Source organism: Homarus americanus, unplaced genomic scaffold, assembly GCF_018991925.1.
Source record: "Homarus americanus isolate GMGI-L3 unplaced genomic scaffold, GMGI_Hamer_2.0 scaffold46583, whole genome shotgun sequence".
In the NCBI taxonomy this organism is placed as follows: Eukaryota; Metazoa; Arthropoda; class Malacostraca; order Decapoda; family Nephropidae; genus Homarus; species Homarus americanus.
In genome coordinates this window covers 929,933-951,462 of record NW_024731675.1, presented here as the reverse complement: position 1 = coordinate 951,462, position 21,530 = coordinate 929,933, and the positions used below count along the sequence as shown (strand labels likewise).

Genomic DNA, 21,530 nt, shown 5'->3' with positions numbered 1-21,530 from the left:
ACTGTTGATGAGTTACACACACTGTTGATGAGTTACACACCCACACTGTTGATGAGTTGCACCCACACACTGTTGATGAGTTACACACACACTGTTGATGAGTAACACCCACAAACTGTTGTTGAGTTACACACCCACACACTGTTGATGAGTTACACACCCACACACTGTTGATGAGTTACACCCACACACTGTTGATGAGTTACACACACTGTTGATGAGTTACACACACACTGTTGATGAGTTACACACCCACACACTGTTGATGAGTTACACCCACACACTGTTGATGAGTTACACACACAATGTTGATGAGTTACACACCACACACTGTTGATGAGTTACACCCACACACTGTTGATGAGTTACACACCCACACACTGTTGATGAGTTACACCCACACACTGTTGATGAGTTACACACCCACACACTGTTGATGAGTTACACCCACACACTGTTGATGAGTTACACACGCCCACACTGTTGATGAGTTACACACCCACACAGTAACAAACACAATACTCATATATTTTCAGTAACAATGTAATCGTATAATTAAAAACAAGATGGTCATCAATTCAGAGGTATGGCGGTGGCTCTCACTTAGTAACCAACAAACTAAGTAGCCAAGGTAACCAAACATGGATGGCATATTAGATAAAGTCAATCGCCGACCAGCATGTTCTATCCCTACATAGCTTAATGCCCTCAGTCGTAGGTTCTCAATAACAAATTCCTCTACCTTACGATCGTTTTAATTTAGATTCGTTATACCTCTCTTAAATCATCCAAGGAGAATATCGCAAGAATACCCCACGAAACACAAACACCGTACTGAACGTGCCTCGGTAACGTTAGCTTTGAGAGACCACACCTGGGATTCACCAACACAGTCGCATGGGAATAAAATCAACTTTGGTTTGGCTGTCCGCTGCTGATGTTGTTTATTGGTGGGATCCTGTGATAACCATTTGAGAGGGACTTATGATGTGGGTCCACGGCGAGAGTGTGTGTGTTGAAGTGTGTATGAGGAGTCAAGCTTATTAGTCACCTTAATACATACAGAAGCATACAATATACATAGTTTCATGTATGTTGAGTCATTACAGTCATACAAAAGCATATAATACAGATTCATGGATACTAACTCACTCTTATTACAGACATACAGACACACAAATACATACATGTTCAAACACCCACAAGACCTGACTCTTCCCTCCCTCCCATCACTTCAGCTGGGTGGCATAAGAAACCTAATGACAATGGGATCGACTTCTCTCTACAATTGAACCAGTATATAAGTTCTTAATTAATTTTCTAAGGGATTTTAGCCTCTGGTTATAAAACGACCTTTATCCTAATATTAACCACCCAATGAACATAACACGTTAATTATGAATGCACTACAGTTATGTTCCTCCATGCATGAATGCACTTGGAAAACACTTACAGTACAGTGTGTATGCATAAAGGTCAATGCATTTTTTAATAAGCACAAGTGTGGTAGCTCTAATGAGAGGACAAACCTGCTGACTCAAACACACACACAAACACCTGTAGTACTCACAAGCAACACCTAAACATACACACTGGCCAAACACACACATCAGCAAGCACTCTCAAAAACACACCTCCAATATACACACACTCACACCTGCAGTACTCACAAACACACCTACAACACTCACAAATACACCTGGAATACTCACAAACACATGCTTACAATACTCACAAAGCCACACACAAACATACTCTCACTCTCTCACTCACTCACTCACTCACTCTCTCTCTCTCTCTCTCTCTCTCTCGTGGTAGCTGAAGGAACATTACAAGACGATAATCCAAACAATAACAGCACAGTACATCAAAGGAAACCCCCAGAATTACTTCCCCCACTCTCTGAATACCTAACGAGACAAAAGCGTCTTGGGGTAAGGGGAAGGGGAAGGGGAAGGAGGGGAAGGGAAAGGGGAAAGGGTAAATAAAGAAACAAACGAGAAAGAATACTACAATAATCCGTTTCTATCAGATATTCAATATGATGAATAATTTGGTTGAGAACGAAAAGAAATAATCACCGGTAATTATAAACCCCTTAACAGCCACTGGTACCTGTATTAACGAGATATGGTCAAGGTCATTACCGCGTCTACGCTCGTATACTCTTCGGTCGTTTGGCGTCCTTGTACGTAATGCGGGCGTTAACCGGCCAATAGAGTCGAGCAACACAAGGGGGCGCGGCAATACGCACACGGCCGCAAGCCAATCCCCGACTACAAAATATATCCTATGCGAAAATAATCACACAATTTGTCATGAAAATCAGCTACTGAAATAAACATACACATTAACATAAATTATTGTTTTTTTTTTAATTATTATTTAAGGTTCCTTTTAAATATATATTAGTCACTTTTGTTTTGTTTTAAACTTCTGCGCCTTTCACACCGAGCCGACTCATTTAAGCCCCATTGTTGACCGTGCATTCTTGTTTCTTAGCAGACTTGATATTTTAACCCAACAAGCAGGACTCAGACACAGCAAGATGGTCTTTTTTTTTTAAAGACAAAACAGATGAAAAGACTTGGCTTTGTGTCCACACCCAGAATGTCAGCCTAAACAGATCAGAAACAATTAAAATTCTGCCTAAAAACCATTCAGCTTTTGGTCTTGCCATTCCCGGGCTCTGATATTTTTTTAAGCCTCGGACGTCACGGTGCCCTTGGGAGTGTAGACGCGGGCATTGGGGTCTAACGTGGAGTGTTGTGGGTTCTTGGGAGCGGGCGGGGAGATGGGTGCGGGCGGGGACATGGGAACGGTCGGGGAGATAGGGACGGGCGGGGAGACGGTGTGGGGACGGGTGTGGCCGGCGGGGGTGAAGCCGAGGCCACACAGGGAGTCCAGCGACGTGTCCATGAGGCCGTCAACCATCACCAGGGAAGCGGTTGGCTCCATGCCGGAAGATGTCACCTGCAGTACAAAACTTCCTCAACTTGTAAGGTCAGGAACAACTACGATACAACACTCACACAACATACAGTAAACAAGTCAGCCAGGAGGTGTATTCATGATGTCTTTAAAGCTACTCAGACTAAAGATTAAAATCAAAATACAAATCATTTGCCAGTAGATATATTGAAATTACATAATCACTTAGGTATACATTTTAACATGGCCATTTTTTGACCTAGACTCACAGAAATCACAATGAAGGGAAGGAAATAAATCTGAGAAGTGACGTCGCAAGATAAACGTTGAGGGCAAAGAAGGGGGGGGGAGGGGAGACGTAGACCTTTCAATTTAACACTATGCTGACCTGCGGCAGAAGCTTGGAGGTGTAGTGAATGGGTGTTGAGTCGAGAGAGGAGTTGTGGAAGCTTGTTGGGGGACACACGGCCAACACCTCCGTGATCTTGGCCTTCAGTTCTTCGATTTCCTTATCCTTCGAAGACACGAGTCCTAAGGTGCCGGAAAAAATGGGGAAATGAGGAACTTGGCGGCAGAAACAGAGGGGAAAGAGTCAAAACAAGAAGTAAGAATATCCACATAAACTAACTAACTCGTATATTTAATCAATTTCCGAAATAAACATCGACTTAATGTTCTAAATCAATTCACTACGTACATTCGAGTTAGTCATGTGGAAATATTATCAAAGTTACCTTGTGAGATTTCCAACTGTCTCTTTGCTTCTCCTAGAGCAGAGAAGAGGTCCAGCTTCACTCTGGTTTCGGCCGATAGCGACGTCTCCAAGTGCGTGTTCTTGTCCTGCATGGCGGAGAGGGCTGACATGAGCACCTCGGTGTCGTTTTGGTTGTCCTTGTACTGTCGTAGGGTCATGTTCTCGCGCTCCACGCTGCGGACGCGATCCTCAGAGAGGCGGTGGTCGCGCCGCAAACGCTTCAGCTCGGTCTCCAGTTCACTGCGACGACTGCGGCAGGATTCACTGCATTCACTCCTGAAATATACAGTGACTTACAGTGCATCCAACTCTGAGTCACTGACATACAGGATTCACTGGTTTATGTCTTGAGTCATTGGCTCATTATCAAACTATGAGACATGATTCACTACATTCACTCCTGAAGTACAGTAGTATCCCCTTAAAGCTGGCTGTTTTAAAGCTTGTGTCCCTCAGAACTCACAGATTGTCATGGAAAATAAATACAATAACTCTGAGGCTGCGTGCCAGGGATCATCACTACAGGTCAGTGCAGGTCATAAGATGTACCAGGGACCAACAGTACAGGTCATAAGATGCACCCTGTAATAGCCTACTGTACTGTACTGTCAGAGTCAAGTCACAGGCTGTTATGGTTCTCACTACCACAGCTCACCATCACTTTATGGATCTATTATCAAACACTTGTTGGTATTATTAATAAAATTGACCTAATGTAACACAAAAGGACATAATTATAGGTACCAACAGTATAAATACTTCTCAGTACCAGACAAGTTCACTAGCATCTGTCCAGGTCAGGGATTGCTTACATCTTGTGCACCAGATCACCTCACATGTCAGAGGTATTATATTGTCACTACTAACTATCACTGTATGGCTCTAATGTTTATTTATTATATTGTATTATTCATATATGTATTATTTATATATGTATTTTACACACTCCTCAGACTGGCATGAAAGACTCGCGGATATTGCTTTCTCACGGGGTCCAGTTGACCTAGCCCCAGCGAGCTTTAGGGGAATACTGTACAGTGATTTCCATCATATTTTTGTATTTCACAACTCCTTGATACATGTTACCTTACCTAACGTAATGTAGTCTAACCTAACCTGACCAACATTAGGGTATTCAATCATCAGGTGATCTACAGGAGACACACACTCACTTGGCATTAGCTAGGGCATGTGCTCTAGCCTGCGACTGCTCCTCGACCTTTTTCTGCCGCCGCTCGAGCTGTGCCACCTGGTTCTCGGCGGCCGTGCGTGCGCGACGCTCCTCTTGAAGCCGACGCTCGAGACCACTGATAGTAGATCTATCATTTTGTCGAGCAGTTACCAGCCCGTGGAGTCTGGAGGAGGAGGGGAATAAATAACATCATAAGTAGAGTTTATTTTCCATGATCAAGTCTGAATGGAAATAAAAACAATAACTAAGAAATGAAAGAAAAAGAATCACAAGTAAAGACAATATTCCTTGATCACATATGACTAGCAAGGAATAAAACTACAAATAGAGGGATGGGCAACAGGTCAGGTCAGGTCCAACTCACTTATTTTGCAAGTTGTCGTTGTCTTGCTGGAGCTGGTTCATCTCTTGCCGAGTAATTTTGTCACTGGATATGAGTGTGTTGATCTGGTTGCGAAGTTCCTGCTCTGTTTGTCGCGATGCCTGCAGGTCGGCCTTGAGTCTCTTGATGTCAGCTTCGAGTCTGGAGGAGGATTTATTTTTTTTGTTAGGGCTAGTTGAGAGTGATCTTGAGCTGATGTAGGGTGTATGGTTAATGACACACTACATCCTTGACCACCGTAGGGTCAAGACCTATTCAGGCCCCCCTTGGCCATGTCGGCCCATTCCCCAAGTCCCTCTCCCCGACCCGTCCTCACCACCGGGATATCTACATAATCAAAAGTGACAATTTCGTTTGGGAAAGAAATGGGATCAGTGTTGAACAGTGATGAACAGTGTTTAAGCCAGTGAATTCAGCACTAGACAGTACCAGTGAGAGCCGTGACCCACCAGTGAGATAAGCACCCCGGGAACTGACCGCCATCTTCTGACCAGGTGCTAATCAGTTCACCCTGTGAACAACAGAGGGCCGGCCAGCTATGCACCTGACTACTAGATAACACAACACCACTGAGCAGTGTGAGGTACTGTGACACCACCACACACCACACATGACCATGTGAGGTCCTTCATATCAACACCCGAGGACGAGTTACTACACCACGTGAACACCTCACCACCCGGTGTCTCCATGACCACGTGAGGTCCCTCATATCAACACCCGAGGACGAGTTACTACACCACGTGAACACCTCACCACCCGGTGTCTCCATGACCACGTGAGGTCCCTCATATCAACACCCGAGGACGAGTTACTACACCACGTGAACACCTCACCACCCGGTGTCTCCATGACCAGCCCAGGCCCGGGCCATCAACTGTAAACTATAATAATTTGTATGTTCAATCATTGTTCCTTCTCCTTTCAGTAATGAAAGCTTTTGTTAAACAACCCACCCAGCCCATGTCTTTGTATGTAATAAGTCATTTTTGTCCAATGTATATTTTCAGCCTTCGGGCTGCAGAACTTATTCAATAAACCGTTAATTATTATTATTATTATTATTACACCCACCCACCCACCCACCCACCCACCCACACACACACACCCACACACACACACCCACACACACTCTACTCTCACCGTATGATGCTGACGGTCTCCTCCTTGGGGCCGTGAGTACTGTCTTTATTACTCTCCTTATTTTTGTTTTTCTTATCCCGCGAGGCCGACCCGCCGCCTCCCGCCCCAGAATCCCGTAAGTTGTTTGTGTGGGATCCCGGTATCTTGGCTGACCCGTTACTCTGGAAAAGTTTTAAAGATACAAATGTCAATAGAAGCTTCGTTGATCGCGGTAATTATTGAAATGATTTAAGATCTATGTTTATTTTCTCTACTTTGCCGATTTTTTTTTTGATGTGTGGACTAAGTAGTAAAAAAAAATAAACTAAAATAAATAAATGAAATAAAATAAAAATTGACCAATGTAGAATAAGAAAAACAGTGAAGCCTCCATCTAATGAACCACCCCCCTGTATATAGAGATGAAAGTCCATCATATCGAGGGTCTGTTAGATGTGAAACCCCCATATAACGGATTATACGGAGAGAAATCCATTATATCCAGGTTCTGTTAGATGTGAAACCTCCATCTAATGAACTACCGTATATACTCGTGTATAGTTCGAGTTTTTAGGACCAAATTTTTAGGCAAAAAATTGGGAGTCGTCCTATACAAGCGTAATAGTTTTGTTAGGTTGAACCCGTGCATGATGGGAAGGGCGAGGAGCAACTTTTAGCTTCAGACATGAAAAATATTTACCATTTACTGCCAGTAAACAATGGTAACGTAAAATATGTACCAATTAGTAATGAAAAGTTGTGCAGTTCCTTCAGCAGATGAAGCTCACCAACTTACAATAGGCTAAATTACCTTACAACATGCTTTCAGTAGTCTATGTTGAAGTTCTTAGCACAGGCTGACTTATCTTATCATATACGGTATCACAGTTCTCATTGATCTACAAAAAATACCGGTAATAAAAACCTTTTCTATTTTTCACACTTAATACAATACCCGGTAATCTACTTCAACCTCCTATTGTTTACAACGACGCATGACGCATCACCAGCTGTTGAGTATCAGCTAGACGGCACACGTGTTTTTCGAATCGTTTTCAGTTAAATAACTGTTACATCACATGTATATTTTACCTTAACTGTGCCTGAATGAATATATACTCGCAAATAAATAGTAGTTTTGCTGAAACGTGATGTATTTTAATGTAAAATAGGATAAAATACATGAAGAAAACTTAAGATTTTACCTAACCTTCCGATGTTCAAGAGAAGTTACTCGTTTTTTTTATAGTTTTTGGTTAAAATATTGTTATATTACAATGGAATTCTATTCATACTGTGCTTGATATAATACATTCACGGAAATGTAATATTTTTGCTGAAATTACGTACATATTACAGTGGAAAGTGGGATAAAATCGTGACGAAAACAATGACTTTCGCTTTCTTTCGTTCAAAAGATGTTACCGTAATCGCTTTTCGATTGGTTTTCAGTAAAAAAACTGTTGTATTACAATAATATTCTATCCTAATTGACTTGAATAAATACTACGATACCATATTTCGGAATATTTTCATTAAAATCCATCAAAATCATTTTCCTTGTCATCGTCTGCAGCACCAAACAGCTTCTCCCAGTCCTCTCCTTGATCAGGGCTAGAGGCTACGTGTTTTTCTAATCGTTTTCAGTTAAAAAACTATTACATCACACGTATATTTTACCTTAACTGTGCCTGAATGAATATATACTCGCAAATAAATAGTAGTTTTGCTGAAACGTGATGTATTTTAATGTAAAATAGGATAAAATACATGAAGAAAACTTAAGATTTTACCTAACCTTCCGATGTTCAAGAGAAGTTACTCGTTTTTTTAATAGTTTTCGGTTAAAATTCTGTTATATTACAATGATATTCTATTCATACTGTGCTTGATATAATGCATTCACGGAAATGTAATATTTTTGCTGAAATGACGTACGTATTACAGTGGAAAGTGGGATAAAATCGTGACGAAAACAATGACTTTCGCCTTCTTTCGTTCAAAAGATGTTACCGTAATCGCTTTTTGAATGGTTTAGTTAAAAAACTGTTGTATTACAATAATATTCCCTCCTAATTGACTTGAATAAATACTTGAATGGAATTATACAATATTTTTGTTGAAACTACCAGCGTTTTAGTGTAAAGTGGTGTAAAGTGTCGTGTCGTAATAATAAATGGTAAACAATTTGCCTTTGGCACTCAGTGTTTCGGGCACGGCGAGCCTCAGTTTATAGGACGTAGAGCGTTTTTACTGAAGGTTTTGTTGTTCCATTACCCTCAAAAACGTGGGTCGACCTATAAACGAGGAATATCATAAATTAACGATTTCTTGGTCAAAAAATCAGGGTTGACCTATAAACGAGGGGGGGTTATAGACGAGTATATACGGTATATAGAGATGAAGGTCCATTATATCCAGGTTCCGCTTTCCACAACAGTCGTTCAACCTCACCTGTAAAGAGGCATTGACGCGTTTCTTTTCGGTCTCGAGGCTGGCAGTGAGACCAGTGGTTTGTGTGGAGGAGGGGCCACCACACGGCGTACTACCCCCAGAGCTGGTCTTGGCACTCTTGTCTTTCTCCGCCTCACTCTCATCGTAGTCGTTCACGGACCTCGAATTGGCCCACCTGAAGTGCCAACAACAAGGTCAGGTTAGGTTAGATTAGGTTAGGTTAGATTAGGTTAGGTTAGTGTTAGAATAGGTTTGGTTTGGTTTAGCAAGGTTAGGTTAAGATAGGGTTAGGTCAGGTTAAGTTACAAATACACTCGTTTCATACACAGAAAGTTCAATAACAAATACAAAAAACAAATACACACAGACATACAGATAAAAATAACTAGAGCAAAAAAAAAAAAATTGAATACAAAATATCAAGTAAAAACAATATTTATAAAAAAGTTGCAAAAATTATGTATTCCTGACTTAATGTCATGAAAGTACGTCTATAACAGGAATCAACAACGCTTTTATATATTTCTGTTTATGCCGCCACCATGACAGCTTCCATAATATGAGACGAGTAGATACAGATAAGGCTGTTTGGACACGTTGCAGCAAAAACTGGCACACGCACACATGTACGTTAAATGGTCGTCATGATCACGGGCAAAAGTCACAGACGACCCGGTAGTTTTTTCCGCGATTCAAGAAAATTTTATTCTTATCGTTTCAAATCCTTTTATTATTTTTAAGCAAACTAGGCCAGACATTGATGAGGGATTGTAGCCCCTGGGGTCAAAAAGGGTCCATCGTATAACACTGAAACGACGAGATTTCAGACCGTTATCAATCTTTGGCTGGAGCTGCTGTACCACTAGAAAGGTCACCAACACTCACAGATTTCATAATAATTACAGAGGACATCCAATCTTTAATTTCATATACAAGTCTTAGTAACTATTTTATGGTATTGTTAAATGTGGAAAATTATATTGTGTTAATACTGTCGCCCGCTTGGTAATTTAAATATTTGTTCTATATACCAATACTTGTCTAAATATATTACTTAAGGCCCAATTTAATGATTTATTTTTCCCAATTTAAGACACATTACATAACTACACTTTGGGATGACTGTGAATGATCGCTTGATGCCTTGCTTGTGATCTGGCCGATTGCTATATAAAGATTGCGGACCCTTCACCTATAATGTACGCTCAAGTTAACACGATACAGGTGTACAATCTAACTATACTATAACCTGTAACTATACTCCTGAAATAATGTATTACACCATCTACAATGTAAACTGTAACTAATAAAAAAACCATTAGATTTATCATGATCAAATCCATCTCATTATATTAAGTCAAATCCATCTCATTATATTAAGACAAGTTAATGTGTTAGGATATATCTCCAATAGATATGGATTCACCTGAAGATTAATCACCTAATCCTACCCGTGTGTTAGGTTAGCATCTGGTTAGGTTAAGGTAGGTGAGGTTACATTATGTTTGGTTAAGTTAGGATGGATAATCTTTGGGTGATATAAGCCACGCATCCACACCAAAGCCACACATCCTCACCGAAGCCACACATCCTCACCTACCCTTTTTTCTGCATGTATTCCAGCTCGGCGTGGATAGTGCCGTTGGGAAGGCGATTTTTGTCCGGCCGGTGTATAGGAGGTGGGGGGCTGTCCTCCCCCGCCTGGCTTTGTTCAGGTAACTTGGCATCAGCTCTAACACCTCTACTCCCTCTACTACCACCACCACCACCACCACCACCACAACCACCCCCACTACCCCCTCCACTACCCCCTCCTCCTCCCCCTCCTCCACTACTACTGCTACTAGTACTACTGCTGCTACTCGTACTACTGCTACTGCTAATACTACTACTGCAACTGCTACTGTGATTGCAGCTTCCTCCTGTAACATGAAACAAAAATGGATTCAGAAAGAGATTTATTGTCATTTTCCGCCTCAACTAACATCCAGTAGAAGTTATGACAAGAGCTATTATTATTTATATTATGGTCACAACTCATGTCTTCAAATGGTGCAGAAAACAGATAATTAACTTAATATAAATATATATATATAAGTAGCATTACAGATAGAGTATTGGTATATTAATCATTAAGTAACAATAACACAGTTGCTTGGTCGAGAGAGAGAGAGACAAACAACAAAGGGTGTAATTAGCCACAGGCAGGACCGCACCATCACCTCACCTGTCAGGTTAATGGTGGCAGCAGTGACCTCCACCTCACCATTGAGAGTGAGATCTTCACTTTTCTCCTTCAGACCTGAGAGTGAGACACATTAATTAGTGAGAGGTGAGACACATTAATTACATTGTTTGTATACCTACACTGTACTATTATCAATATCAATGTTCTTTTGGTAAACACACACACACACACACACTTAAGAAACAGACAGACATATTCTCAGTCTACTTACACACTCAACGGGACTATTAAGTAACACAGTCTACTCACACTTATCAGGACTAGACGTGACTTGCAACTCTGGTGGCAACGCCTCTTGAAGTAGTTGCAAATAAAATTCATTTTCTTTTGCAACCTCCCGCTGTTTTCTCTGTAAGGATAAGAACAAATATAAATAATAACGTTAATAACAACAATAATGATAATAATAATAGTAATAATACAGTAAAAATAATAATAGTAATAATAATAATAACAAAGACGCCTCTCTAAGTTATTGCGTCTATGAGTGACAGAACCCAGATGTAATGTCCCGTGATTGGTCAACTCCTCGGGGGGGGTTCCAGCCTATGGTGTGACCTGGTGCTTCAGTTCTCAACCTGTCTGGAACCTGGGTCACAACACAAGGAGCCTATCTACTGGAGAGAGAGAGAGAGAGAGAGAGAGAGAGAGAGAGACAAACACCTCGGTACAGTACTAACCTGTCTCAATCTGTATCCAACGTAACTTTTTAAACCGAACCCCAAAGTTACGACAGGATACCCAATACTGTGGGAGAGAACAAGACAGGTGGGGTGTTATTATAAATGCTCTAAAGTGAGTTATGGGGGCTGGTATATGTATGAGTTTATTGATGATTGAGAGGAATAATATGTATACACACACACTTGTAAATATTCATACAGACACACACAAGAGAGAAGAGCTACTTACCAATGTGCAGCAAAGGGTCTGCACAAATCTAAATGGAAGGGAACATTTTTTATATCTTTGAGGCGAACAAGAGCCTCGATGTAGATGAAGAGCGCCCATAGCACTACTGTGGGCATACACACACCCCGTTCTGCAACACACAAGGGCATGAAGGTGCATTAGAATAATCATAAGGGAATACAACTGTAGATATAATTATTTAAATGACTATGAACATTTTAATTGTGATTTTTTATTGCAGTTTTTCCCCGACATATAGAATGCGATTTATTTTTAACTGTGTTCGAAAATTAACCCTGTGTCAATTACCCCGTGTCCAATACCCCGTGTCCAATGTGCCGGTACTGTATTATCAAATAAAGTTGAGAGAGGTTTGTTTTCTTAGCTACATAACTGTGCTAGTTCTGTTGTCTCGGGGAATAATATAAAACATTCAAGAGTGAGACGTTATGACAGAAGGCAAAAGTACCACCTCACTGTGTCTCCTTTACCAGCACTCATAAACCATACCCCACAAGATGGCCCCGATGTACCACACAAGATGGCCCTCACGTACCACACGCGATGGCCCCGACACACCAGACAAGGTGGACCCGACATAACGTACCTGTGTGCCATACGAACTGGACCCAGACGTAGGTGGAGGCGGCGAAGAAAAGCCAATTCACCGGGATGAAGAGGAGGCAGATCATGTCCGAGGTTAGTGCCATACACACAAACAACACGGAGAATGCCTGCCGGGAGGAACAATGGTCGTGACCAATGACTGACCTCGGAACACTAAAGTCAATTAATATTAAACAATAACTCGATGACGTTTGCAATAATGTAGAAGAGGTAAAGTCAAAATGGTTAGCAATGCATCAATAATGTTTACAATAAAGATTAAACAATATATCAATAATGTTTACAAAGACAGCACTGTACTCACCAGACCCTGGTAGCGGAAAGAGTCGTACACACTACGCAGGAGAAGCCAAAAGGGCCACAGATATTCAAACCGGAACTCCAGAAGAAAATCTGCTGCCAGCACAAGAAGCCATACCAGGAGAAACTTGATGTACACAAAGGTGCTGCAAACACAAACAGGGGGTAAACAGGTGTAAACAACAGCTACATGTAAACACCTAAATACTGTCAATGAAACCTCTATTTAATGGACTGTATGGGTGAGAGAGGATGTTATATCAAGGGTCAGTTAGATGTGAACCTCTATTTAATGAAACGACCCAAAAGAAATGTTCATCAGAAATCACTGTTCGTAAAGTACCTGGAGTCACAATGTAGACTTTGTAGTGGTTATAGGGTAGGGTGTGGTAGGGTAGGGCAGGGGAGAGTAGGTTAGGTAGGGTACATAAGAACATAAGAATGGAGGAAACAGCAGCGGGTCCATACTGGGCAGTCCCGTTTACACCCAACCCCTATAGCTCATATATCCATCCAGCCTCTGTTTGAAGCTATCCAGCGTATTAGAATTAATGATAATGTTTGGTAATTTGTTCCACTCATCCACTACTCTGTTTCCAAAGCCAATGTTTACCTATCTTGAGCCTAAATCTAGATTGGTCTAATTTAAAACCATTGTTACGAGTTCGCTCCTGGTTGGATAGTTTGAGTACCTTTGTAATGTCCCATTTGTTTCGCCCTGACTTCCATTTATACACCTCTATCATATCGCCCCTCACTCTACGTCTCTCGAGGGAGTGCAAATTAAGAAGCTTTAACCTGTCTCTGTACTCAAGGTTCCTAATGCCCGGGATTAGTCTTGTCATTCTCATCTGAATTCTTTCTAGGGATTCTATATCCATTCTGTAGTACGGTAACCAGAACTGAACTGCGTAATACATGTGAGGTCTAACAAGCGCAAGATATAGTTTTAGGATGACCTCGCTAGTCTTGTAACTAACACTCCTTTGTATGAACCCAAGTACTTTATTAGCCTTGTTTCGAGCAAATACACATTGTTTACTTGGCTTAAGATTCCTACTTATCATTACTCCTAAATCTTTCTCTCAGTCGGATTCCTCAATAACATCGTTGTTCATCTGGTATCTGGTTTCCCTGTTTACATCTCCTATACTGAGTACTTTACATTTGTCCACATTGAATTTCATCTGCCATTTTTTATAGATTTAGACCATTCAAAAAACTTGTTTAGATCTTCATGTAGTTTTGCAGAGTCAACATCAGATTTAATTACACGTCCTATTTTAGTGTCGTCAGCAAATTTACTTATGTTGCTGTCTACGCCTATATTTATGTCGTTTATGTATATAATAAATAATAATGGTCCAAGTACTGAGCCTTGAAGTACTCCACTCGTGACGTTACCCCAATCGGATTTAGTGCCGTTAATGCTCACTCCATTTCCTGACCTGTAACCACGCATCTGTTCACTGCTGCAGGGATACAAGAGTGAGTATATAGCAAGTAGCCAGGTAGGCAGGCAGGGTGCAGGCAGTGGTGCAGGCAGCAGTGTGTAGTGTGTTGTGTGCAGTGCAGCATGCAGGCAGGCAGGTAGGTAGGGTAAGGTAGGGTAAGGTAGGGCAGGGTAGGGTAGGTAAGAATAGAGTAGGATAGGACAGCAAGAGCCATAACAAACTCCCAAAGACCAACTAACCTAACTAACAGAGAAGAGAAGAGAAGAGAAGAGAAGAGAAGAGAGAGAATAACATAAGTGTAATAATAATAATAATAAAAAATAGAGGAGTGTGGAGAAACAGGATGTAACCGGTGATAACAACACCTAACGTGGCTTCGAGCTAGACGAGATAAAAGTGCCTGGAAATATTACCCTCGGACCGAACTTAACCCCCACACCCCCTACCAAACACGTGACAACAGACGACACCAACTGATAAAAACAATACCCCCCCCCCCTTAACGACCCGGCGAGTGGGAGATACAGTACATAACAGGGTGTCTTAGTAAAATACACACTATTCAAGGATCTTTTTGGTTTTCTTTTTGAGACGCCCTGTAGACATTATCTCATGGTGGTGTTCTGGACTTCCTCTGAGTACGATATGTTAGTCTAATGATTGAATACGGTGTCTTAATCCCTTGAGAACAAATTTACCAGAGTACAATATGTTAAGTCCATTACTTTAGATATTGAATCCCTTGAGTACAATGACCTAACCCTTTGAGTACTACTTTGATACTGGTACTCAAGGGGGTAACTAATTATACAATAGAGATTAATATGTGATTGGATGCTAATCACCTAGAAACAGACAAACACACAGACAGAAAGAGACAGACAGACAGACAGAAAGAGACAGACAGAAAGAGACAGACAGACAGAAAGAGACAGAAAGAAAGACAGACAGACACATACACACACACACTACATCCTTGACCACCGAAGGGTCAAGACGTACCTGGCGCTCCTCTCGGAGCAGCCAGGTCAACTGTTAAGTTGGCCCATACCAACCCCCTCCCCTGAACCACTTCTCCCCACCGGAATATCAACAAGTTCTCGCCAGAAGTTACAATTTCATTTAGGAAAGGAATGGAACCAGTGTTAAACAGAGGTGAACATTGGTGAACAGTGCTTAAGTCAGTGAGAACAACTCAACAGTAACAGTCGTACTCAAGTTAACCTTCACACAGTGAGGTCCCAGGTACCCAGTGATAACGGCCCGTGAGACCCAACAACCAGCGATGTGTTAATCCGTCTACGATAGGAAGGCCTGGGGACATACCTCACTATATAACACCATCTGTGAGGGAATTACTACACCACGTGATGCCCCTCATAACACCAATGGAGATACACCATTACATAACACCATCTGCCCCTCATACACCACCATATCATAATAACACCATCTGTGAGGGAATTACTACACCACGTCAGGTCCCTCATAACACCATCTGTGAGGGAATTCGTACACCACGTGATGCCCCTCATAACACTATCTGTGAGGGAGTTACTACACCACGTGAGGCCCCTCGTAACACCATCTATGAGGGAACTACTACACCACGTGAGGCCCCTCATAACACCATCTGTGAGGGAATTACTACACGTGAGGCCCCTCATAACACCATCTGTGAGGGAATTACTACACCACATCAGGTCCCTCCTTACACCATCTGGGAGAGAGTTACTACACTACGTGTTTGCTGTTCAACACCTACATTAATCTGAATGTTCACTGTATGTTCCTTTACCTTTCTCTAATGAAGGCTTTTGTTAAACCACCAATGTATGTAATAAGTCATTTATGTCCAATGTATATTTTCAGCCTTCGGGCTGCAGAACTTTTTCAATAAACCGTTAATTATTATTATTATTATTATTATTATACCACAACACACGACTATTTTAATAACTACATCGATTCTTTTTTTTTCCCGGCCAATAAAGTGTACGGGTCAAGAGTGTCGGGAGTTGAACGCCTCGAACTGATAGACGAGAGAAAAACGTTGCTTGGGGTGCGTTGTTCTGCTGTTGTTGTTTTCTACGAACTTCCCTTTAAACTTTATCGCCTTATATTCCTCTCTCTCTCTCTCTCTCTCTCTCTCTCTCTCTCTCTCTCTCCCTGATGATAATGATGGTATAATGACACACACTATACTACCAAAAAAACCCCCAGGCCGACTGACACCGCTAAACACACCAGCCATACTTGTTCCGAGTCTGACACACACACACACACACACACACACGAGATCCACAGCATGTACAAACAAACTCCTGGGCCTAAACTTTCCGCTAAATAAGTATACTATATATATGGATCAAGAGAGGTTAGGTTAGGTTAGTTTAAATTTGCTTCTCTATAACACAATCACCATAAACTAAACATATTAACATAAATTCAATAAATAACATCTGAAATAAATGTTAAATTGTACCCAAAGATTAAAACACAATATAACATCAAATATTAACATTAAATCACAAAAAACCACGAAAATGTTAAGATAAATTAACAGAACACATAACAGGTTAACTAACTCATAATGTTAATGTTTAGTTTACCTGGACTAAATTAACATCACCATGAATAAAAACCCACAAATTAACATTAAATATTAACAAAATCACTAAAAAACACGGAAATATCATATAATATTTAATAAAAGTACTATAGGGTTTTTAAAACATACATTTTTTTTTTACTTAAATTCCTCAATAACCCGAAATATAACATTATTAACGTTGTATATGTGTTAATTATCAATAGTCTGATAAACTGTGATAGTAATTAATAAAGGAATTATGATATGGAGAGAAAAATAAACAAAATCAGATTCAGTTCTGATTAAAAGTGACAGCTGTTCTCTACACCATTACCTACCTGACACTAGATTCTATTAACCTCTAAGTATATTTATAATTTATTTCAACCTGTATTTGTTATTTTAATTAAGCTATAGGAAAGAAAAACAGTTAATAAGGTCAGCCATATTCAGCGTCACTCACCTGCCGTATAATCCTTCACCAATTTTAGTCCGTTTTAACGGTCTACGAAGCTTAGCACAATCCACATTTCTCCTCTTCATTATTTAAAGCTTTTATTTTTTTACCCCATACATGTAGTACACAGATCCAAAGTCGAATATCATTTAAATAAAGTGAAGTGTGTCGTCTAAACAGGAGTGTGTTGTTGTGTCAGCCATCTACAGAAGTATAGATGATAGACTCTCCATGTTCAACCCGATCGTCTTCTGTTAAACAATAGGTAAGAAGGAGAATTCAATCCTCTATACAATCCCATAACCTGATCTAACAATAGGTAATAAGGAGAATTTAATCGTCTATACAATCCCATAACCTGATCTAACAATAGGTAATAAGGAGAATTCAATCGTTTATACAATCCCATAACCTGATCTAACAATATGTAATAAGGAGAATTTAATCGTCTATACAATCCCATAACCTGATCTAACAATAAGTAATAAGGAGAATTCAATCGTCTATACAATCCCATAAACTGATCTAACAATAGGTAATAAGGAGAATTTAATCGTCTATACAATCCCATAACCTGATCTAACTCCTTTTCATTCCCATTCCAAATGTTTTAGGTAATAATGACATTTTTCTAAACATGGAGGAATATGGAAATTAAAGCCATTTCTCGAGACTGATTGAGCATATTATCTCTCATTACTAAAAGGAAATAGGATATAAATTATGTTATATATTCTAACCTTATTAACCAGACATTCTTACATAATACTCTACCTCCTCCATTACCTTAAACAACTTTATTTTCCTAATTTACCTTTTATACATCAATTTATCCTCATTATTATATTAAAAGCCATTAATTAAAAGTTCCAGTTGTTGTAATTATCTTTATTGAATGTTTGTTTTATATTTGATTAGATTTAAAGTGTTGTATTACCTTTATGTCAGGTGAGACGCAGGTGAGAGACAGGTGAGACACAGGTGAGACACGGGTGAGAGACAGGTGAGACACAGGTGAGAGACGGATGAGACACAGGTGAGACACAGGTGAGAGACAGGTGAGACACAGGTGAGACACAGGTGAGAGACGGATGAGACACAGGTGAGAGACAGGTGAGACACAGGTGACCGACGGGTGAGACACAGGTGAGAGACAGGTGAGATAATGACAGGTGTGGGTCGATGTTTCTATTTAAATGTTTCTTATCTGATTACCGAGTGAGAGAGAGAGAGAGATGTGTGTGTGTGTATGTGTGTAAGTGTGTGTATGTGTGTCTGTGTAAGTGTGTGTGTGTTGAAGTACCTTTGGTTAATTTGGGCTAAGTTTGTTAAGGACAGGTAGGGTTAGGTTAACTCAGTCAATCAGTCAGTCAACCACCAGTCAATCTATCAGTCAACCAGTCAGTCAGTCAACCACCAGTCAATCAATCACTCAGTCAGTCTGCCAAACAGTCAACCAGTCAGTCAGTCAACCAGTCCCTCAATCAGTCAACCACGTCACAGTGCTCGGGAAAGACATTATACGACCACCTGTTACGGTAGTGCCACTTGTTACTGGCACTTAGGCACTGTCAGGACACTTTCTGGGCATCTATACAACTTGTGGGGCACTTTCTTGGGTCTTGGGCACTGTCAGGGCACTTTCTGGGCATCTATACAACTTGTGGGGCACTGTCTTGGGTCTTGGGCACTGTCAGGGCACTTTCTGGGCATCTATACAACTTGTGGGGCACTTTCTTGGGTCTTAGGCACTGTTAGGACACTTTCTGGGCATCTATACAACTTGTGGGGCACTTTCTTGGGTCTTGGGCACTGTTAGGACACTTTCTGGGCATCTATACAACTTGTGGGGCACTTTCTTGGGTCTTGGGCACTGTCAGGGCACTTTCTGGGCATCTATACAACTTGTGGGGCACTGTCTTGGGTCTTGGGCACTGTCAGGGCACTTTCTGGGCATCTATACAACTTGTGGGGCACTTTCTTGGGTCTTAGGCACTGTTAGGACACTTTCTGGGCATCTATACAACTTGTGGGGCACTTTCTTGGGTCTTGGGCACTGTTAGGACACTTTCTGGGCATCTATACAACTTGTGGGGCACTTTCTTGGGTCTTGGGCACTGTCAGGGCACTTTAACTTGTGGGGTAGCTCTCTGTCTCTCTCTCTCTGTCTGTCTCTCACCCATTCTCTCTTTTTTCCTCCCTTCTCTCATTTCTTCTCTCTCTCTCCCTGTCCACCCTATATCCTTCTCTCCTCTCTTTTCCTCCCGTTCCTCCCTTCCCCCCGCCCCCTCCCGTCTCTCCCCGTCTACCGTCCCTCCCGCTCTCCCAACACGCAGTACAGTTAATCAATAAAGAACAAAGAAATTCCTGTAATGCCAAGTTCTTCCCCGCCAGTTACTATATTTAGGGGAACAGCATAATTTAGGGGGAAATACATAATTTAGGGGTAAACAGCATAATTTAGGGGGAAACAGCATAATTTAGGGGGAAAACAGCAATTTAGTGGGGGGAAACAGCATAATTTAGGGGGGGAAAGCCAGCATACAATTTAGGGGGAAACAGCATACCCTAGGGGGAAACAGCATAATTTAGGGAAACAGTAATTTAGGGGGTAAACAGCATAATTTAAGGGGGAACAGTATAATTTCAGTAGGGGGAAACAGCATAATTTAGGGGAAACAGCATAATTTAGGGGGAAACAGCATAATTTAGGGGGAAACAGCATAATTTAGGGGGAAACAGCATAATTTAGGGGGAAACAGCATAATTTAGGGGGGAAACAGCATATTTTAGGGGAAACAGCATAATTTAGGGGAGAAAGATGTACTATTTAAGGGAAAATTACAGCAATTGAGGAAAATTCACTTGCGAAATGTAATGAATTGGACAAAGAGAGAGAGAAAGAGAGAGAGAGAGAGAGAGAGAGAGAGAGAGAATCATTAAGTACTGGCAGCAATGACGTCATCCTCTTGCAGACAACTTGAAAATGTCGTCATCGATGTGGAACAGCAAAACATGACGTCATACGGGCATCATCAACACAAAATGACGTCACAACCCCAAAATGACGTCATCAAATTGAACACACAATGACGTCACAGCCCCACAATGACGTCACAAACCACAATAACGTCACAGTTTGTTAATATCATCATGGAACGGCGGTAAAAAAAGGAACATTAAATTACTTATAACATCAATAACTATTTAAGAGGCTCCCAGGAGGTCAAAATCTAGGTTCCTAAAATAATCTAAATAATAAATGAAGAACAGGAAGAGCACTTGGACAGCCATAGTGAATTAATTCTTTAATATATATTTTTTTAATTTTCGTTTGAATTTGTTATGTAATGTTATTCAAGTTAATTTTGATATATAACATAACAAAGTATAACATATAACATAGCATAACATGATATAGCATAGCATAACATGATATAGCATAGCATAACATGATATAGCATAGCATAACATGATATAGCATAGCATAACATGATATAGCATAGCATAACATGATATAGCATAGCATAACATGATATAGCATAGCATAACATGAAATAACATAGCATAACATGATATAGCATAGCATAACATGATATAGCATAGTATAACATGATATAGCATAGCATAACATGAAATAACATAGCATAACATGATATAGCATAGCATAATATATAGCATAGCATAACATGATATAACATAGCATAACATGATATAGCATAGCATAACATGATATAACATAGCATAACATGATATAGCATAGCATAACATGATATAACATAGCATAACATGAAATAACATAGCATAACATGATATAGCATAGCATAACATGATATAACATAGCATAACATGAAATAACATAGCATAACATGATATAGCATAGCATAATATATAGCATAGCATAACATGATATAACATAGCATAACATGAAATAACATAGCATAACATGATATAGCATAGCATAACATGATATAACATAGCATAACATGAAATAACATAGCATAACATATAGCATAGCATAATATATAGCATAACATGATATAACATAGCATAACATGATATAGCATAGCATAACATGATATAACATAGCATAACATGAAATAA

The 21,530-nt window shown here is 40.4% G+C and overlaps 1 protein-coding gene across 1 annotated transcript; it reads right to left on the bottom strand.

The window, feature by feature from the left end:
• Window positions 1-408: 408 nt before the first annotated feature.
• LOC121867645 (macoilin-1-like) lies at window positions 409-17,655 on the bottom strand. The gene is made up of 16 exons (XM_042367662.1): window positions 17,433-17,655; window positions 12,927-13,068; window positions 12,603-12,729; window positions 11,996-12,125; window positions 11,764-11,830; window positions 11,333-11,432; window positions 11,063-11,137; window positions 10,681-10,757; window positions 10,436-10,626; window positions 8,836-9,010; window positions 6,403-6,563; window positions 5,242-5,400; window positions 4,858-5,040; window positions 3,666-3,961; window positions 3,320-3,462; window positions 409-2,973 (listed from the first exon to the last, which is right to left on the bottom strand). Exons 1-16 carry the CDS (start codon window positions 17,510-17,512, stop codon window positions 2,701-2,703), a joined length of 2,379 nt encoding a protein of 792 aa, XP_042223596.1. The 5' UTR covers window positions 17,513-17,655; the 3' UTR covers window positions 409-2,700.
• Window positions 17,656-21,530: the final 3,875 nt, after the last annotated feature.